Genomic DNA, 20,824 nt, shown 5'->3' with positions numbered 1-20,824 from the left:
ATATCCTTGTCACCATCCCAGTTTAATGGATCATGAGAGCTTCCAGCTATCCACTACAAAAAGGTGGATACCTGTGTTTAAACCTAAATAAAAATGACTTTGATGTACCTCAGTTGCAGAAAGTAGTGTCAGACTCCCTGGCTTGTGCTACTGTGTTCCATCACTAAATTAGGTAAGTCTTATCCCAAATGTTGGCTTGTTTCCACCAGCCTGCACTGCTTAAGAAATAGGAAGCACTGAGATAAGAGGCAGCTCTTTTCTACCTACTTAAGGAAATTAACATGTCCCCCCAATAAATCTCTCCTCCTTTCAAGAGTCACTCAAAGCGAGGCGGATAGGTTAAAAAATGCTCTTCTAATAACTTAAAAATCAACAGTTCAAGCTTTATCCTCAAACATCCAAGATAAAAGTGCTTAGAAAAGGAATTATTTTAACAAACACACTTTCCTATCTTACAAGTTTCTACATCAGCAGAACACAAAGAAAACTTTGTACAGTGCAAAGGAAACAAGAGGTCAGGCTGGGATGCCAAGGTTAAACAAATCATTGATTTCTATAGCACACAGGTATTCTGGGCTTGTCTGGCAGGGGAGATCCAGCAGGCAGCTGCCCCTCTGCATTTTAAGCACCATCCCCAGCCACACAACACACTCACAGTTTGTTGTCAGCAGTCTTCAAAATCCTGGAGCTCAAAAGCATTTTCAGATAGTGATTTAGGTATAGGCACATCATAGCACCACATCCCAGCTTCACAAGGGTACATCCCCTCACTGCCTTGGCTCCTGCACTGCTGCTTCCCACAATTCCTTGACGGCCTCTCACCACACTCCCACCAGTTACTCTCTGCAGCTGAGCTCTGCAATCCCAAATCATTCTGTAAGTGACCACATTTGTGGTCACAGGAAGCCCTTGCTCTACCTCCATTAGGCCTAGCTCTGCAGCCCTAGGGAATCCAGCAGCAACAATTTCACGTTCTTGCATGGCCAAAAGATAAAGCTATTTAAACAAAAATAAAAGTCACACTTGTATAGTGAAGTTAATCAGGCAAAATGTTCTGCTCACTGTACCCTGTTCCCATATGTCTGGGCCTGCGTTTTTCTTTTGTAAATCTTCATACCACAGGTATAAAGATGAGACACATCAGAGCTGTAAGACCATCAGAGAGCTTCAGACACGCTGGAGATTAAAGTGGATAATACTCATCTGAGATTTCAGATAGCTAATATTCCCCAGCAGTGCTCACACCATTTTTGGAATCATCCACTGTAGCCTTAATATCTAAGAAGGGGAATCTGGGATTTTATATATGTGCCATGTATCCTGATTTTCTTCAAAGCAATATAAAAATATCTTGAAACAGCTTCTTAAAAATATGTATCCTAGCTGTTCTATTTGTTCCCTCTGTTTTAAGCTCCCAGGTATTCCTGTTTCTGAAAAATTGGCCTGGTCTTCTTGTTCCCCAGCAAGAAATATCTCTGACCTTGACGGCCCCCTCTGCGATGACAAAGTGTATCATGTTTGTGCTTGTTCAGTCTCCAGCCCCTGTGATACAGCTGCCAAAGGAGGTGCCAAGTGTCACGGTATTTCCTTTCTGCCAAGTGCTGCCAGCTTGGCTGGAACCACGCTGGCAATGGCCAGAGGATTGCTAGAACCTGGCCCACAGAAGAGTTTCAATTTTAGCAGATCCATCCAGGAGCATATTATAAACCAGCAGCTTAAAGTCTAGCTGACTAATTAGGTCCCCAGCTTAGAATATTGTTTCTGGTTTTAAATGCTTCTTTTTTGTCTTCTCTCCAATTCCATAGACTGTCTCACTCTAGGCTTAAGTGGCAGACGAAGACGCTCTAACAGCAACTGCCCCTTGACTCCCAGCATGCTTGAAATATATTAGAAAATATTATAAATATTATAAACGCTCTAAAAGATTATTTTCAGCCTTTCAGCTTAAAACAACATCAATCCTGGCCCCAGCTCTAGGAAACACAAATAAATGTTGGCAAACTCTGCTCCGAACTTTTTACACTGTACGACGCCCATCGGCATCGCAGCGAAGGCAAAGAAAGGACACACATTTGGAAGAGCTTTGATCCGCCTTTCCCTGGTCCCGAGTGCCGTGCTTGACTCGCAGGGTAACATTGCCACCCGGCGGGCAGAGGCTCCCGGGCCGGGCTCGGAGCTTCGGGAGGCTCGGAGGAGCCGAGGAGCCGCTCCGGAGCCCCCGGCGCTGCTCCAGCAGCCGCACGCCCGTCCCTGCCGCGGCTCAATCCCACCTTTGGGGGCAGGAGGCCGCCGAAAGCTGCGGGATCGTGGCGGAAGCCTTGCGGAGGAGCGGCGGGGAAGGGGAGCTGAGGGACAGCCAAGGCGCACACCGGGTACAGCAGAGGTGTCCCGGTGTCCCTCCCTGCCCAGAGCCCCCTTGTCCTCTGGCGGAAACACCGTGCAGCATGCACGGAGCTGCAGGGAGGCACCCGGGCTGCGGGAAGCGCTGGAGCACGCAGCCAGCACTCGGCAACACCTCGGCAGCAGGCCTGGGATCCAGGCTGCGGGGGCTGGCCGAGGACCCGGCAGTGTCACACCGCATCCGTGAGCAAACAGCGCACAGGAACCTCGGGGACTCCCCACAGCAGTGGGAAAACTGAGGGCTACCTAGAGCTTGTTATTCCTTGCGAGAGGACAGTCAGGGAAAGCAGTTACTGGGCCACTCCTCTTCCCCCTTTACCAAAAGCTGGCTGCGAAACCTGTTCCACAAATAAGTCTGCTTACAGTATGGGACAGGGTTATCCCCAAAAGAAATCAAGGGAGCACAGTCATGAAACGTTTAGAGTAAAGCAACAACCTTTACAGTTGAAGCCAAAAGGAATTAATTTATTTTTAAATATAAAAATCCAACAACAAAATGTTTCAGAGATTAGGAAAAAAAGTCCATTTGTTTGCCATCTCAAAATTATATGGAAATAGGCCCTAGGAATAAGTGAACTAGAATGAACCAGACGATTTTCAAGGCTTTATGAATAATGACAAAAGGGACAAAATTATAATACCCAGCACTTAAATGCTACAGAAGCTTTCACATGAAACCTGCAGGGCAGAAGAAAAGGCTATGCCAAGAATTTTGCACGAACACCACCAGCAGAAAGATGATGTCAGATGTTGCCCTGGTGTTGGTCTCTCACCCAGCTCTCTTGCATATAACTCCTCATATCTAGTGACCTCAATTATTTCTGTGATCGTATGTCTGATGACAATATTCCTACAGCAACCACAGTCATCAGTGCAAGTTTCCCGGTGAAAAATAAAACAGCAAGGGAGAAATCAGGCTGCTCTTTAGAATGACTTCATACACGACCAAAAGCGTGGCTGAACTTCCTGCATCCAGTACTATACAGTATTTTAAGTAAATTTGCTTTCAAGTACTGGGCTATTTCTATTCAGGAAGAAGGCAAAATTTTCCCTAAGTTTAAAAACTCAGAGGGCAAAACAGTATCGGGAATATCATCAGCTTTGAGTTTTGCTGTTCCAATTATCGTGCTACAAAAAGACTGGCACTGTATCGCTCATGAAAACAGTTTTTGCTAAACTGATGCATCACTACCCCACTCACTCTCTATTTACTTGTGCAGTGCCGTTAGAATTGCAACTCAAAAAAGAAAAGCTTAGGGGAATGGTCAAGGTTCAGTTATTTTGGGAACCCACTACTGAGAGACCTTGAAGCAAATACAATTTGTCTTGATTTCACACTGATGCTCTGATGAGGTGTTTTGAGGGTATCACTTTCTCAGTCTCACAGGTGGGTAAGGTTATTCTACAAGTGTTAGAACTGTAACAGTATCCAAGCACCAAAAGCCAAGCACTAGCTCCAAAGATGTACTTTATTTAATTATAAAGCAGATTTTTTAGGCATTATTTCTTTTTGTGAACATCCACTGTATGGCTAGCAGATCCTGCTTTGAGGACAGAGCTTTTTGATAACAAAGATTTACCACTAGACAACAAAAATACAAATGCACAGAACAAGTGCTGCTTAGACACCAAAGAGCAAATGGTCTAAACTGCAACCAGTTCAAACAAATGATATGACCAAAAATACAAGTACAGCTCCAGCCCAGCCAGAGCTGCATGCACAGAAGTGGACTCTTTTGAATCAAAACAAAGTTCGCATTGGGCTTCCTGGAAAAACAACCCAAAAAAATCCCCAAAGCAGAACCGTATCAGAACCCTTTCCCTCTCCTTTTAATGCCACTTTTTAACTGTCCCCATTTCATATCACAGTTGTGCTGTGGTGCACTAGTACTTTATGAAAAACACAAAAATGATTGAAGGTAGTGTGACATCATACTGAATGGCTGACAGCAATCATTTCATGGATACTTCATCCCAGTTCTTTTATTCCGTTTCCAATCGTGATCCTCACCCCAGGTGTTTGACTTTCATTGATAGGTGCATCTCATTCCACATTTGCAGATTTCCCACGTGTTTGGTATCTGAGCTCAGGGTATTAACAAGGGCTTCTGGATGTCATCTGTGCTCCCTGGGTGTGTAACAGTCCCACCACTCCAGCAGGAACAGTGACTCACATACTGTCTGCCCAACATGCAAAAATGCACAGAAGGCATATTGAGGCAGTGTAAAGGAAAGTTCCAGCATTAAAACTCCTCGTTCTGGTTTCCATGTTGTCCAATACTGATTGAGGAAAAATGTATTTACAAACTTGTACACAAATATTTGCATTTGGTCCTAGGCACCTAATTAGTACTGACAACCTAAATTAAAATGGAAAATTAAGTTTTATTCTGGGTCCATTACAGCCTTAACTGTAACCTCTCCAATTTGAAGGTGTGATCTTCAGAAAAGGAATCCCAATACCTTCTGAAAGAGTATTTTCCTATGTGCCACTCAAATCTGTGAGATTATAGGATGGAAAAGTCTTCTACATAAGCCCCTTAGTGGAATTATCTGACAAGGGTCTCGTATCTAGATCTAGAGGAATAGACAAGTAACATCCATTCTTCCCACTCTTTTGTGGTAATGAGACTCAAAATTCACTAGATATGAGTAATCAGATAACATCCTGATTGCTACGAGACCAGAATTCATTATCAAGGAGGGAAACTTCGCCCTAGCAAAGAGCACAAGCAGATTTGCATCTAAGCAGCCACCACACTCATTCCTTTCAGCCACCATTACAACTAGAAGTACAGCCACCAATGGCAATAAAAACTAATTAGAAGGTTTTACAAAGTCAGTTTAACCAAGTTTCAAAGTAGCAACTCTTAGGCACAGGTTTGGCAGAATCTAGATTTACCTGAGTTTTCTGCTTGTGGAGGAGAGGTGGTGGGAAAGGACACACTCTTTTCTTACATAGAAACCTGACAACAGTCTCAAGCCAATACTCAACATCTGACAAAGTCTAGTGCAGTAATTACAAGACAACGCATTTAGAATTAATCATTTAGTAAAAAGAAACAACTGCCTTTCAAATCTGCCATACTGAAAAAAAAACCCAAACACATGAACCACTGCTTGTGCTTACAACTGTAATTATGGAACTTGAGCATCAGATGGAGAGATTTTTCTCACCATTACTGCAAAGGAGCTGCAAAAACGAGTTAAATGGAAAAAAATCCCTTGCAAATATTTATTTAACAAACATTACTTAAAACCTGTAAAGGCTTCCGGTTACTAAATGTGAAAGGGGCCCAAAAAATTTTCAGGAGTCATTGAATTAAATCCAAGTCAAAAAGCTGACTCTCCTAACACATAATTAAAAAACAATTTTCTTAAAAAATTTTTTTTGCACATCTTCCTCATCAATTTATAAAATGCAAACAGTATGCTAGAAAAGTTTGAACGTAAGGGAATGTACTTTGGAAACATTATTAAAATATGTGTTTCTATAGAATGACACTATCAAGTTTATGATACTTCTTTTCACCTGACTGGCTACACTTTGAGAATGTCCCTCCTCTCTTTCCTGGGTCCATGAGAAGCTAGGGTTAGAAAAGAAGAGCTCCCATACTGCCAACTTCACTCTGTTCCTTTACAAAAATTTCGAAGTACTGATAAATGATGGTGACAGCGAGCAGAATTCCAGTTCCAGAGCCAATTGCCCCAAGGAAGTCTGCCAGCACAGAGAGGGCACCGATACAGAGCCCACCAAAGGCAGCAGCTGTAGGGATGTACCTGTAAAACATGAAAAGAGAACAGAAAAGGGGCATTACAGTTTGCTCAGGATAGTGACAAAAAAAGTCAGTGGCAGAATACTCTCTTCTCTTGTAAGGAACACACAATAAATGCCAGTACACTGGGCAAGGAAATAAAAAGCTCAACCTGACTGGAGGAGAAAAAAATGCTACACTAAGAGGAGAAGGTATTACAGTCCACCATGCAATTATGAGCAAATATTAAACTTATGGCTACTGGCTCATCAAGTCACCTGTAGATGACTGAAATCCAAAGTTTCAATAACATTTCTATAACACAAAGGTCCTATCCTGAAATCTGAAAACCTAGAGACATCAACCCCTGCCTACTTCTGCACCTAGGAGATTTAAATAAGTATTTGTTTTAGAAGCAAAGTCTGCATGAAAACAGTACTCAAGACACAAAAAATTACAGTAAGAAAATACTTCTGGGTCAGTTTGAAGTAGTAAAGTACACTGAAATGCTCATTATTAGCTACCTTGAGAAGAGTATATAAATGAAAAAATGTAATAGGAAAACAGAAGGTCCAGAATTTAAGGCAAATTCTTTAAATGCAAGGCAAAAATAAGCTGTACTGTACAAGTCTTCCACTAATGAGGTAATGTTCTATGTCTCGTGCATATAACATCAAAGCTGAAAGAATATCAGGATCTAGATATCAGGATCCTAGTGTTCTAGGATCTAGAAAATGGAAGTCAAAGCAAACTTTGCCATGTATTTGCCCACAACACTTTGCATGAACAGCCAGTGAATGTGTAGCTCACCTGTTGAGTTCATGTACCATTGAAGTTTCTCTGTGCCCTCGCATTACCATTTGCTGTTCTTTCAATTGCTTGGCAACCTGTACAGAATCAAGGAATGGAGCAAGTTTAGTGTCATTTACCAAGGCCATGGAATGCAGTACTGTGGGAAAACAGAAGCAAGACAGTGCAGTAAATGGTGGAGGAGTTGGGCACTTTTTGTATTGTTTTGGTTTTTACATTACTCATCTGAGTTAAAAATATCCAGTATTTTAACTTCAGATAAGTTACAGTCACAGGCACTCTTCTACCTGTCAATTACACAAAGCTTTTTGGATAATTCTAGTCCTACTGAGAAAAGGAAAATTTGGATACTGGCAGGCTCTCATACACATAATTCAATCTGTGTTTTGCCATCTACCCTTCTCCTGATGAGGGTCTAGTAGATGTTGCAGAACCATTCCTTGAAGTGTCCATTCTGTTTCAGTTTCCTGCATTCAGTTGAGTCAACTATTTATTTGTGAGCCACACTAGAAACTACACTTAGAATCCCTTCTTGGAACATTACTCTTAAACTGGATTTCTGCAGTTGCACAGGCCTACAGCAGAGTCCTGCAAACACTTTACTAACAACTGTGGGTAGCAAACTCCAGCAGGAGAACATGAAGGTGCTCATCACTGACTCCATGCACTGAGAAAACACACTTTCACATGATTAAGCTGCCAGTTCTCCACTACACAATGAACATATAAGTAATGATTTATCAACTTTTATTTCTGACCTTTATTTACATGAACTTAAAATAATTTTACTTAGTACCAGGAAAAAGTATTAAAGTGTTAAAAACTGTTTGTTGGTTTACTCTGAAATAAAAACCTGACTGTACATGGCTGTGAGTGCCTCCCTGCATGCCTGACAAGCAGCAAGATGCAAGTCCAAAACAAGAGTGCTCACACTGCTACAGTAACTGTGCAACTATATATTTGTTAAAGAATGGATTAAACCATTCCACATGGCTGCCAAACTTCACTTCCCATCCAAAACCACACAATACAAACATACCACAATGACAGCTATTTTCTGTCTTGTTTTCCAATTCCAATTTCAGGATGATATAGTTCCTGAATATTAAATATCCTGTGGCAAATGGAATTTTTGAGAAGCTAGGCTCAAGTACATTAATGCACTGCACTGTTTTCTCCATTATCTGTGCTCTCAACTTAAAAATAACAACCTCTAGTTAATTTTCTCACAAAGGAAGCTCAGAGCTCTCTATGTCAGGAATGGCTGTCTGAGCTTTATCTGCAAGATTTTCAGTGGCAACTGCCTTGCACACAGTGCACCTGTCACATGGAACTGAAAGAGTTTCTACCTCTCCTGTTATCTTTCCTGCTCTCACACTCATCAGATGTTGTGTGTTCTAAATTTCCTAATTCCAATGAAAGCAATTATTTAAGTTTTGATATTTTTTTGAAAAAGCAGTAAAAGAAAACAGAGGAAAAAAATGACCCCCATTCTGTCTCAATCTTTCCCAATAGCAAAAAAGACACAGTCCCTGTTTACACAAACAATGAATATTACCAACAACATTACCAGCAGAACAGCTTTTCCAGAAGGAAGTCAGTCTTATTCTTACAACAACCCATCTGTTTTCATCAAATATGCTTACATAATTTGTCATTTTAAACTTACATCTTTGGCAGAGGAGCCAGAGACTTCAATCCATGTCTTAGAGAAGAAAGCACAGGAGCCCAACATAAATACAATATAAACAACTGCATGTACAGGGTCTTCCAACACTGAAGAAAAGGACTCTGGAGGTGACAGATAATAACAGAGTCCACCAACTGGATAAGCACGAGCAGGGCCTCCAGATGATGTGTCCTGGAAGAAGGAAGCAAGCAGTCAGTCACCAACCCTCTCACTATTTCTTGCCCATTAATCCAAGTCTTAGAAAAGTTTGTATCACCTTTGTGTCACTTTGCATCATTACTACTGCAGCAGCACACACATTTACATTCCTCACAGCAGGTCTAATATGCTACCATTAATTCAAACAAATTACTAATTTAGGAGTTTCAGTGTGCATGACCACTTATCAAAGTGTCCTAAAAATCAGAGACTATCTCTTCAACCCCACATTTCAATGGTGCCCTTGTAAAGATGTATGCAAGATGAGAAGGAATACTCACAGACCAGGTGCCCAGCAGGCTGACCAGTAAGTTGCCACTGAAGCGGGCAGAAAGCATCTGGGAGATGACATACAAGTTTGACACCAGGGCAGACTGGAGAATAATGGGAATGTTGGAAGTGTAGAACAACTTGATAGGGTAGGTGTTGTACTGGCCTCGGTAGCGAGCAGATTTGATAGGAAGATCCACTCTGAAGCCCTGAAAAGTTTTCAAGAGAAAGTCCCCCATTACATCTGAACATGAACCCATACCAGAGATCATAAATTGCAAGGCCTTGAGAGCAACAGAAGAAAGCTGCAATCATTCTGTGCAACTACAAATACTCTGCCCAGAGGGCTCCTCATGAGAACCCTTCTGCAAAGGGTCTGCAAGCCTGCAGGGCTGTCTAAGCACACACACACAAGAAGGTATGAAAGACTTAGACATCAGAAGAAATCTGAAGCTTCAAGGGGACTGAACAAAGCATCCAGGAACAGAAACATTAAAACTTCCTATATTCTTCAGAAACAAACAGTATGAGATGCACAGGTCTAAAGACTTGAAAGTATTTCCCAGTAAAAAAGCAATAGCATTTGGGTTAGACAATATCACATGCACACATACATCTGGAGCATTTTTGTTTGGTTTTTTGTTTCTTTTTTCAGAGACTAAAGTAAGTCTCAAGTCTTCTGTGTGACTACAGTAAGTGTGGAAACTGATTAAGAGAAGGCAATGTATAATGAACGTCCAGATGCTGCAGGTACAAAAATGAGTCTTGTGAATATATCACTTCCTGTAGAAGGAAGCAGATTTCAGATCTACTTCCATATAGTTTTACAACCCTCATTATTCCAACTGACCTGGAAATAAATGACAATTGCAAAGACAAAGATGGTGGCAATCAGATTCATGAGGTTGGGAAGATTCTGACGGTAAAAGGCCTCACGAAGAGCTCGGACTTTGTCTGTGCGAGTAGCCAGAAGATGGAACAGAGCTATGATGGCTCCCTCAAATTCCATGCCTTGGAAAGGAGAAGAAAAAACAGGTTAGGTGAGTTGTGAGTATCTCCAAGCTTCAGTGCTTTGTCCCATTAAGCATACTTCTGAACCACAGGATTCAGAATGGGAGTTCTCTGAGTCTTCTGCATCTTGAGCGTGCTCTCAGGCTTTTACACTGTCACCCTTCATACCAGCTATGTTATTGCCAAGATTTTTTTTAAAATCCCCTTGTAGTGGCCTAGAAACTAAATCATAACCCAACATGGGATAGTTTTATTGGTCTCTAGAAACATTGACAAGCACCAAGTTCTTTCTTCCCTCCTCCTGATCAAAAAGCTTACAGGGAAGCATCAGGCTTTCTAGTGTCAGTCATGGTGAGACACAAGTTACTGTTTGAATTACAGCAAATGGCATAACCTCACTTCTGTTTTCTACTGTACAGTGGCAAACAAGATCACCTCCAGTGGAGTTTGGAGAATAAGATCTTTAGGGCAAAGTATAAAAAAGGCAAGGAGCAGAAAGAAACAGCTAATATTTGGTCAGTAAGTTGGGCAGCAACCATAATACAATGGCAGTCTACCACTGCTGACTTTTAATGAAGGCACTGTAAGAAATTCAAGTTCAGTAAATATCTTGTGAGATACTATAAATTGAGAAAAAAATGTCTTTGTGTTTGCACTTTGCACAGCAGCACTTGCTGCATTAGCAAGAGTCACTCCACAGCCAAGACAGTAGTAACAGCATTTGGCATTAAGAGTGAAAAAAAAAAAAAAAAAGTCGCATTTTTGTACAAACTATTGGTAAAGAAAACAGACTGTGCCACATTACCTCGCCCTGTGTTCACTGTGGTGGGACTGAATGCTTTCCACACAATAGTCTCACAGATATTGGTAGCAATGAAGAGAGAGATGCCAGAACCAAGACCATATCCTTTCTGGAGCAGCTCATCCAAGAGCAGAACTATCAAACCAGCAACAAAAAGCTACAGTAAAAAAAGAAATACAGCGTTAGTTCCATGTCTTTTCCATTTTGTTAAAAAAATGTGCATTAAAAGATTAGACTATATATGAAGCAGCAGGTATACTTGGGCCTTTTTTCTCTGCATGTGGGACAGCCTGTCCATAAGGCTGATTTTTTGACCCTTTCAGGGGAAGAGTAAGTAGACTAGAAATTACCTGGATTGTGATAAGCAAGCAGATACCAGCACCCATCTCAGATGGGTCTCCATACATCCCAGTCATTACATACACAATAGACTGTCCAATGGTAATGATCATTCCAAACACTACAGAATAAAAAGAAAAAAGTATGTATTTGTCCTGGGTATTTATATCAGTGGGCAATTAGAGAAACAGAAATCACTTCTTTGTAGAGAATCTTGGTTTTAGCTGAGATGGAGTTAATTTTCTTCGCAGTAGCTGGTACAGTGCTGTGGTTTGGGTTTTGCATGAGAATAATGCTGGTAACAGGCTGATGTTTTAGTTGTTACCCAGAAGTGCTTACCCCAAGTCAAGGACTTCTCAGTGTCCCATGCTCTGCCAGCCAGCAGGTGCACAAGAAGCTGGGAGAGAGGATGGCCAGGACAGCTGGCCCTAAGTGGCCACAGGGATGTTCCATACCATGGAATGTCAGGCTCAGCACATAAACTGGGGGGGGTGGCCAGGAGGGGCTGATCACTGCTCAGGAACTGGCTGGACATCGGCCAGCAGGTGGTGAGCACTGCATTGTGCATCGCTTGTTTCCCTGAGGTTTTATTTCTCTCTCTCCTTCTTGTTACAGTTGTTATTGTTATTATTATTTTTTACTTTCTATCAGTTATTCAACTGTTTTTATCTCAACCCACGAGTTTTTTCCTATTTTTTTTCTGATTCTCCTCTCCTTCCCACAGGAGGGAGAGTGAGCAAGTGTCCCATGTGACACTGAGTTGTCAGATGGGGTTAAACCACAACACTTGGGAAGGAATACGTAACTCAGAGGATGTTTAAATTCAAGAGCAAGTTAACTCTGCTGTCTGAAATCTGGCACTGGAAATAGAAATACACACAGATAGTTCAGAAACAAATGCACTTAGAAGCAGGTGGGTTTGGTTACCAAAGACTGCTTTAGATACACTCTGATGGTGTTAAGATATTACAAGCAATTCACGATTTTTTCCCAGTACACATATCAGTAAGTAGTGTACAGCATCAAATAACTCAGTTTTTTCTAGAAGTCATTATCAACCGACCACAGAGACCCCTTACTGATGAGAAAGACCCATGCCTGGAACTGCAAGGTATAAACAGCTACAACCAACATCTTAATCACTATGAAATACTTAGATTAACACTGACCATCACAGTTCAAAAGTTGAGTCCCCACAGTCTCTACATTGCTTCACTTATCTGGGGAGATTACAGCAGCAATGCCAATTGCAGTGATACTTTTCCTTTTCACACCTTTTTGAAGCTTAACAGCCAACAAGGCAGAGAGCTGCCAGTAAAAGACTGATGAAATACAAGTATCTGCAGCAGAACACGAACACAGAGCACGACAGAAACCCACAAGTCCAACTCAACCATTCATCCCATGGTAAATTCCCACCTTCCACTGTTAGGGTGAGATACTCTAACCACCAGTGCTTTACATGAGCTGTTACTCACATTTCTGGGCTCCGTTGAAGAGAGCTCTGTCCTTCGGGGTGTCACCAACTTCAATTATCTTAGCACCTGCCAAGAGCTGCATGATGAGCCCTGAAGTGACAATGGGTGAAATGCCCAGCTCCATCAACGTTCCTGCCAGGAAGACACAGGAAGAACAGAGAAGTTCAAAATTAGTTTTTATCAACCTTTACATCACAATGGAGAAGACCTAAAACTCGAAACCTCCATAAATGTAAAAGTTCTCAATAACAACAGAAGCTTGTTAGCAGTCAGTTTGATATGTAGCACTCCTCAGTACCTCAAAAGTACTATGTTCATTGAAAAAGACTTTTGCTGTCAAGAACAGATTTACTCTGCATAAAACAAAGTATGATATAAACTGATAGCCCAAATGATATGGAATGATAAAGTGAATTCAGGAAACTGTCACCATTTTTAATTCATAGCTGCATTAGAAAACTTCCTCAAGAAACAGAAATTTATATAAACTATCATGAATTTTAACCTTCATAACTGCATTGGAAAGCCTCTACAAGAAACTGAAATTTATATAAATTACTATGCATTTCAATATTCTCTGTGACAGAGTCAAAGATGTCACCCAGGAAACCACAGCACTCAAGGAATATGATTTGAAACACAAATCACAAACCTTGAAGATTGCAACAGCAGCAATGCAGGTAACTAAGAACTGTCTCTTCCCTAACCAATTCCCTCAAAAAAAAAAAAAGCTCAGTTTTTGTACATATAATAGACTGAACACAGTCAGCCATAAACTCATTTTGTCCAGAAAGTTGTGCCTTTCCCAATGCCACACTAGTTTATGACTTTACGTAATACAGAAAAATTACTTTTCATTCTCTACTTCTGTTTTTTTCTTCATTAAAATGGACTGCAACGAAAGTCCAAAAGCATTTTGATTCAAGGTAAAAAAAAAATGCCCTCCTGAAAGACTGACCATACCTCTGTTTGATGCCAAAATCACTCTCATCCAGTAGAAAGGATCTGCTGAGTCTGATGACATAATGCCAAACAAGGGGATCTGCATTTCCAACCAAGAGATTAAATTAGAGACTTCACAGCATGCTTTAAACATTTCAGCTCTTCCTTAAAAAAGGGAAGGAAACATACCTGGCAGCATACTAAGAAGATGAAGAGTGTGATAGCTGTCCATAGTACCTTTTCCTTAAACTGAATCTAAAGGGAAAAAACACAAACCCAAAAACCAACAACAGATGATAAAGCTGTCAAGATAACAAGACCTAGTCCATCAAGCAAACTTTCATAGTAGCACATTTGATTTTCTTGTGAAGGGACAAAGTACAGAACATCCTAAAGAAAATAACCTACTGTTCATCCCTTTTATCCCACATAAGACCAAGGAACGCTACAAAGCTTCATTCAAAATTTAATCCAAATAAACAAGCTTATGTCAATGCAAGGTAATTCCAGTACTTCCACAGAAATGAGTCTTACATTTTCATGAGAAAGAGCTTATGATGAGAAAAAAACAATATTAGAGAGCAGCTTATCTCAGCAAATAATCTTAGATTAGATCTTATGAAGCAGAGACTTTCAAGCTGTTGTTATAACTTACTCTAGTTTACACTTCAATCTGAAGTGCCTTCAACATCTCACCCTGCACTGCTGTGACATAACACAACCAAATCTGCACAACTGCATTTATTCTTGTACAGCCACATCTACAGGATGAGATGCACCACGCATGCACTCCATTAAAAACAACTGTGCCTAAAACTGCCATTCTCCCAACAGGGAAGAAACCCCAAGACCCAAAAATGCCAACTCTAAACATTTTATAGCACACAAATACAAACCTAGGAAGAAAATTTTATTAACCTACCTTCCGTTCTGGCTTTTGAATTTCAGGCAAGATAACACAGAAGGGCTTGATTACTTCAAGAAATTTTACTGCACAGAAATAAGTTAAAAGACAAAGTGAACACACAGATACATCAAACACTGGGAAAAGCTCAAGCTGAATTGAATTTGGACATGTACTCTATATAATACAAGTCCCAGTTTTGGGGAATTTTTGGTTGGTTAGTTGGGGGGGAGTGTTTTGTGTTATTAAATTCTTATCTGTTCTAAATACACAGAGATGCAGCTAGCACATTTTAAGTACAGTATGGACTGGGAACAGAATTAAAAAGTGTTTTCCCATTTCAATGAGAAGGTTGACAGCACCAAAAAAACCTCTGTCGTTGCTTTACAGGAGTTTATCAATACCCTTGAGCTTTTACTTCATGGTAGTCTCTCCCCAGCCTGATATATGAGAAAAAAGTGCTGTGGGTATTGTATATATATCACTTTTGGGCTCTACAGTTTAAGAATTCCTACACACTTTTGGGCCATACAGCTTAATAACTCCTACCCACACAATTCAGAAGCATCAATTCAAGTTAGTCTACAGAACACCTCACGCCATGATCCCCTTCTAGCCAAAAAGATGCATCCTTAGACCAGAAATCTGTCTTAAAATAAGCATATAATGAAGAGGGGATTTGCAAAGTCACAAGTTCTCCCATAAACAGAGAGCTCTGAAGCTGAAGAAGAGTTAATTCTAAAGGCAAATATAAGGTAGCGCTTGTATTTTGGACTGATTTGAACCAAGAAGAGCACAACAGTGCAGAACTGAAACTACTGGTGCCTTTCCACCTCTTCATGGAAGGCTGCAGCTTCAGCGGCAACTTAGTAACGCTTTAAGAGCAGCCCACAAAGAGATTTTCTTAATTTCAAACGATTCTGTCTGAACAGTTACACTGGACCGCGATATTCAATTTAAAGCAAATCAAGGGTGTCTCCAACATCTACACTAATACACCAATCGACTAAGACGCTTTCCAAGCAGCTTGTCCTCGAGGTACGGGATCCTGCAGACTCCCATTGACCGGATCACTCCGGGCTGCAGACAGAGTTTGTAGCTCCCTCTGACAGTGTCTCTGGAAGGGTCATCACATGCCGCCCCCCCCCCCGCCCCGGTACCGCGCCCGGCACCCTCAGCCTGGCGGGGCCGGGCGGGGCGCCCGGCACGGGGCACACAGCACCGGTTCCTTCGCCGGGATAAGCTGCCACCCCCGGGAACAGCGCTTTCCCGGCCGGAGGGGAGAAGCAAGAACTCAGCAGGGGCTAAATCGGGGGGTTCCCGGTACTCACTGCCCATGGCGGCGCCGGCGGAGCAGCAGCGAGCGGCGGCCGCGAAGGGAGGGACACGTCAGGCTCCGAGCGCGGCCGCCCCCTTCCGCTTCCTGCCACGCGCCGCGTCCGCCGCCGCCGCCGCCGCGCATGCGCCGGGCCCGGGCGGTGCAGCCCTTCGCCTACAACTCCCATTGTGCTCTGCGGTCAGAGCGAACGGTATCCTCCATGGCGCGGATGACGCGACGGCGCGCCGCTTGCTGGGAGCTGTAGTCCTGCGCCCCCCGCCATCTTGGTGCGGTACGGCACTCGCACGTGTGTAAGGTTGTGTCGAGGAACGCGTGTTTTAGCTACCAGAAAGTGTAGCGCTGGTTTAAAATATTTCAGCTGATAAATACATAAATAAACACTTAGAATTTTTTTTTTCTGGTTGTATGTTTTTGTATGGGATGTTGTAGGCCTTGCTCTGCAGAAAGAACCTCCTTGCACCTGCCACAAAACACGAGTGTCATGCATCAGATGGCAGAAAGAGTGGCTGTGTCCAAATGGCTCAGCTGCCTTTGGCCATTTAGAAGTGACGTGTGTACGTAGTTCTCTGGACTCTCTGTGGTCAATGGAGATACAAGTGAAGAAATACTCTGCTTACATTACATCTCTGGAGAAATTACTCTGCTTATCTCACACATGTTTTCAGATGAGATGAATCATCCTCCAGAGGTATTTATCTCTATTTATAATAGAGGGAACTAAGGTGACAACTTCAGCCTAGATACCTGCATTTTAGGTGTCTGGTGTCAGTGTCCCGCAGTCCCCGCCTGCCCGAGGCCGTGTGTAACGCACCCAGGTCCAGCTGAGCTTTAATAAAATATGAAACATATGAAAATGTGAAGCTTTGGGCCACGTGTCAAGGAAGTCAAGGGACATCCACACATCGCTGTGTCACCTGGCAGCACCAACAAGGGAAACGTGCTCACGGCGGATGATTGTTTGAGGTGTTTCTTTCCAAGAACCACTCAATGTTCTGTGTATTTTCCAGGCCTTTACAGAAGGAGTTATCAGTGGTCTGAATGGGAAGGTAAACAGAAGTCAAGGGAAAGATTAAAGTAAATAGAGGTGCTAATACAAAGCTATTAAAGTCAGTGTATACACTCTATCAAATGCATAATGGTTTCCACAAAATCTCCCTGATACTTTCTAAGCACTTAGGTATGCTTTGTTTGATTATTTGTTCCCTACTTTTCTGAGATTAATTTAAAAGAGCAGCCCTAGTTTCCATTTCTTTTTTTTTTTCCTTTTACAGTTTTTTATTGTTGGACTGTATACCTGCCCTTTTCCAGGCTTCTGAAACCACGCATCTCCTCTGTAAGTTACTGAAGACATCTGCCAATGGATGTGAGAATGTTCTAATTCTTGTCCAGGATTGCTCATGTCAAAACATCCAGATTATTGAAACTGGTTTTAATCCACCCATTTCTAGTTAGAGATAAAGCAACTGCTTTCCATCTGACATGCTGTCTTGCAGAGTTGATTTGATAAGATTGTTTTGACTTAGTGATGTGAACACTTTACTGGTTTATCAGAGCTGATAAGTGGAAAAGGGAGAACCAGCAGTGGTTCTGTGGAAGTCTGGAAAAGGAAGCACAGCAGTGATCAGGGCAGTGATGGTAGAAGCATGCAATGAGATGCCAGAATTTGCACAGTCACACGTGCTTTTTGTGCTAGTAAACTTTGTCTGTCCCATAAGAATAGAGAAAAATATTTAATAGACTGTTATTTACATGGCCCACCTGTCAGACTTCTTGTGTTCCTGTTTTTATTTTTTAAAGTAATTTTAGACAAGAAGATAATTTGGTTTTCTACTGTAAAAAAAAAAGAAGTATAATTACATAGAATTTTCTACTTAGACAGGGAGGATGAAAACTCATTAGATTTTGCCTACATCTCTATTTTGTCCATCCTGGGCATGAACAACTTCACATTTTAGGTTGAAAACGATACAGTCCTACAGGGAAAATTTGCCATTGAAGTTCAATTCTAGGTAGAAAAAAGGGTTGCTGAAAGCAACCTTTCCTTGGATCCTACAGTGGAAAAAAGAAACTGTTTTGCCAACTGCAGTAAAAGAATACACAGAGAGGAGACAAGTTCAGCTCCTCTGTATAATCAGGTGTCACTCTGTAGAAGTGAAGAGCAAAAGAAACTGAAGATACAGTTCCTGGGGCATTATTACAGTAAAGCTATGTGAGACACTGAGTCCAGTTTTGGCCTGGTGTGACTCCCTGACCTTGACAGTTTATCTTGGGGAACTATTTTGGCAGCCAATTGCAGACAGTGTGACCAAAAAGGAATTTTATACAATAGGGCTGATTTTTAAACTGTTTTGGAAGCACCTACTACTGCAAGAGGACTCAGTGTAGACTGGTGCCAGCTGGTACAACTGGAACGATGATGAAGAGGAGGAGGAGGATAGCATGTAATCAGTAAACTGCCCTGTAGAGAACAGCAGCATCTGAGAAGCAGACATAGACTTAAAACAACTTTTTCTTTTCATGTTTTGCCATCTTCTTCGAACCAAGTCAGTCCCTTTTATGTAACCAAGCTAATCCTGCTTCAGAAATAATGTAATTTAGGACCATTAAAAACATTAGTATTCACTTACTGGCACTGAAGTTTGTTAGCCAGTGTGTTCAACCATTCCACACAGTGCAAATCTTCAGCCTTTACTGCAAAATTATGTATCTCAATATACCTCTACTGCATTACTGCAAAGCTGACATTTAATTACTGCTTTTCAAATCAACCTTAGCTCTGTGGTGACTGACTACAGATGCTGGACTTAATTGTGCTGAATTGTACCCTGATGCAAACAGCAAAGACTACATGATTACTCTAAAAAAGCAGAAAACAGGGGCAGAGAGTAGAAATGGGGAGAGCAGCAAAGATGAATTTTTCTCTGCCTCTAAATGGTTCCCTTTTGTTCTAGCCATTGCTTGCAGAAACCAGCTACAATCTCTCATTGGTCACATTTGTCATGTCTGTGACTTGCTCATGCCCCGTTCCCACACCAGTACATTTTATCAGTGTGTCAAGGATTGCCTGCTGTGCTGAGTAAAGGCCTTTCCTTACCAGGGAAGATGGAGGAGTCCCTCCAGCTGTTGGGATCCTGGTCTCAGAGCACCTGTAGGCTGGAATGGCCAGAGGGCATCACAGAGCTATTGTTTGTACGCTCGTGTGTAAGTGCACACACACACACACGGATGTTCACTTTGCAAAACAAGGCTAGCTCAGATTTGCAGCATCAGTCTGCAAGAGCAGTCCTGGGCAGCAATAGCCCAGCAATAGCAGTGTTTGGATCCAGTTCTCTGCCAGCACTTGTCTGTGTAACCACAAGGTGGAAGAACTGCTTTACTTATGGTGCCTTCTCAGCTTACATGAAATGCACACAACTGTGTAGGCAAGTTTTATTACCGTCATTATTTAATTGCTGCAGTGCATCAATGCCCAAGGGCCCCTTTCAGGACCAGAAGTCCTTGTGTTAAGTGTAATATGACACAGTCCACAGTCCTGCACAGAGCTTGCTGCAGACAGATCCCGGGCCCCACGCGGTGCTTCAGGAGATCGCTGCGACCTCTCTGCAGAGTACAGCTGTACCACGAGTCCCCCGAAAAGATCATCACGTGGGGAGCTCCTTGAGATCCTGCTCAGATGGAGCACCTGCGTCTCCAGTGCTCTGACAGAGTGTTCCAGGGACCAGCCCCAACTGTGACATACTTGACATCCCCTTTGCCTGCCACCCCCATGCTGTCTCTCAGGCTGTTTGACAGGTGCTTGTTAAGATGTCCATAAAGATTTATTTATGCAGGTAGATGGGCTCTAGAGGTGGTAGCATGTGTGAAACAAGGTCACAAGTGGAAGCTCATGATCCAAATGACAGCTGAGCACAGACATAAGGATGACCTTCAGGAAACCCTGAGTAGACCACATTCCTGAAGTAAATAGTTTGCTACTAACCTAAAAGAGACTTAGCTGCTAGCTCCCTAAGGCCAACAGCCAGACTCCATTGATTTCCACAGAGCTAGAGTTTCCCCTGTAGTCTGTAATCAGCAAACAATCTCCCAGCTTGCCTGAGGAACACCAAGCAGCTGCCAGTTACAAATGGTGTTCCCCAGGGCTCCACAGTGGGGCCAGTTCTGTTTAATATCTGCATCACAGATCTGGACAAGGGGATGGTGGGCACCCTCAGTAGGTTGCAGATGACAACAAGTTTGGTGGGAGTGTTGATCTGCCAGACAAGACACTACAGAGGGATCTGGGCAGGCTGGACTGATGGGCCAAGGCCAATCATACAAGGTTCAACAATTATGAAGTGCTGGGCCCTGCACTTGGTTGTTTCATAGCTGTGCCCATTTGGAAAAAAAATTCAATTTCAATATCTAAAATGAGATATGCAAACCACTGATTAAATATAATATATCAAAAGAAGTAAGCTTAATTTCCCTGCCAGGCATAAGTCCAAAATTGCAATGCACAAAAGCATTTCCTATATCATTATCAGGACATGAGAGGTTAACTGAATATCTTGCTACTGCTTTCCATGAAATGTTTTGAGTCCTGAACTCCTGTTATGACTCACACCCTTATTTCTCAAATTTGTTCACCCAGGTGCTCCTAGAACATCATTTTATTCCATGTATTTATGGCAATGCTTAATAAGGTATCTAAAGTACTGTATAACACTGTACCTTTAACGAGCTGTGCTCCCAGCTGGCAGCATTACAGCAGTGCTTTCTCAATAACGAGGATCCTGATTTCTGGCTCTGATAAAAAAGATCTTCTCTGTAACACACATTTTGTGTAGCACAAAGAGTCAGTGGCTAAACCCTGATGTTGTCAAAGAACAACAACAAAACTGCAATAG

The 20,824-nt window shown here is 42.2% G+C and overlaps 1 protein-coding gene and 1 long non-coding RNA gene across 2 annotated transcripts; both read right to left on the bottom strand.

Annotated features, from left to right (window-relative positions):
• Nucleotides 1–3,850: 3,850 nt before the first annotated feature.
• On the bottom strand, nucleotides 3,851–16,061 carry SEC61A1 (SEC61 translocon subunit alpha 1). The gene is given in 13 exon segments (XM_042017057.1): nucleotides 3,851–6,180; nucleotides 6,966–7,042; nucleotides 8,635–8,826; nucleotides 9,135–9,332; nucleotides 9,974–10,134; nucleotides 10,940–11,093; nucleotides 11,287–11,396; nucleotides 12,754–12,885; nucleotides 13,717–13,795; nucleotides 13,885–13,950; nucleotides 14,618–14,685; nucleotides 15,931–15,970; nucleotides 15,972–16,061. Coding segments are annotated over 13 exon segments (1,554 nt in total). The 3' UTR covers nucleotides 3,851–5,993.
• Nucleotides 16,062–16,626: 565 nt separating this feature from the next.
• Nucleotides 16,627–20,782, bottom strand: LOC121659173. The gene is made up of 3 exons (XR_006014197.1): nucleotides 20,649–20,782; nucleotides 16,853–16,972; nucleotides 16,627–16,764 (listed from the first exon to the last, which is right to left on the bottom strand). It is a non-coding gene; the product is annotated as an uncharacterized LOC121659173 (long non-coding RNA).
• Nucleotides 20,783–20,824: the final 42 nt, after the last annotated feature.

Source organism: Corvus kubaryi, unplaced genomic scaffold, assembly GCF_017639235.1.
Source record: "Corvus kubaryi isolate FWS band 111438036 unplaced genomic scaffold, C.kubaryi_AGA036_p1.0 136, whole genome shotgun sequence".
Classification (NCBI taxonomy): domain Eukaryota; kingdom Metazoa; phylum Chordata; class Aves; order Passeriformes; family Corvidae; genus Corvus; species Corvus kubaryi.
Note: the sequence above shows the minus strand (reverse complement) of the source record. Positions and strands in the feature narration are given on the sequence as shown.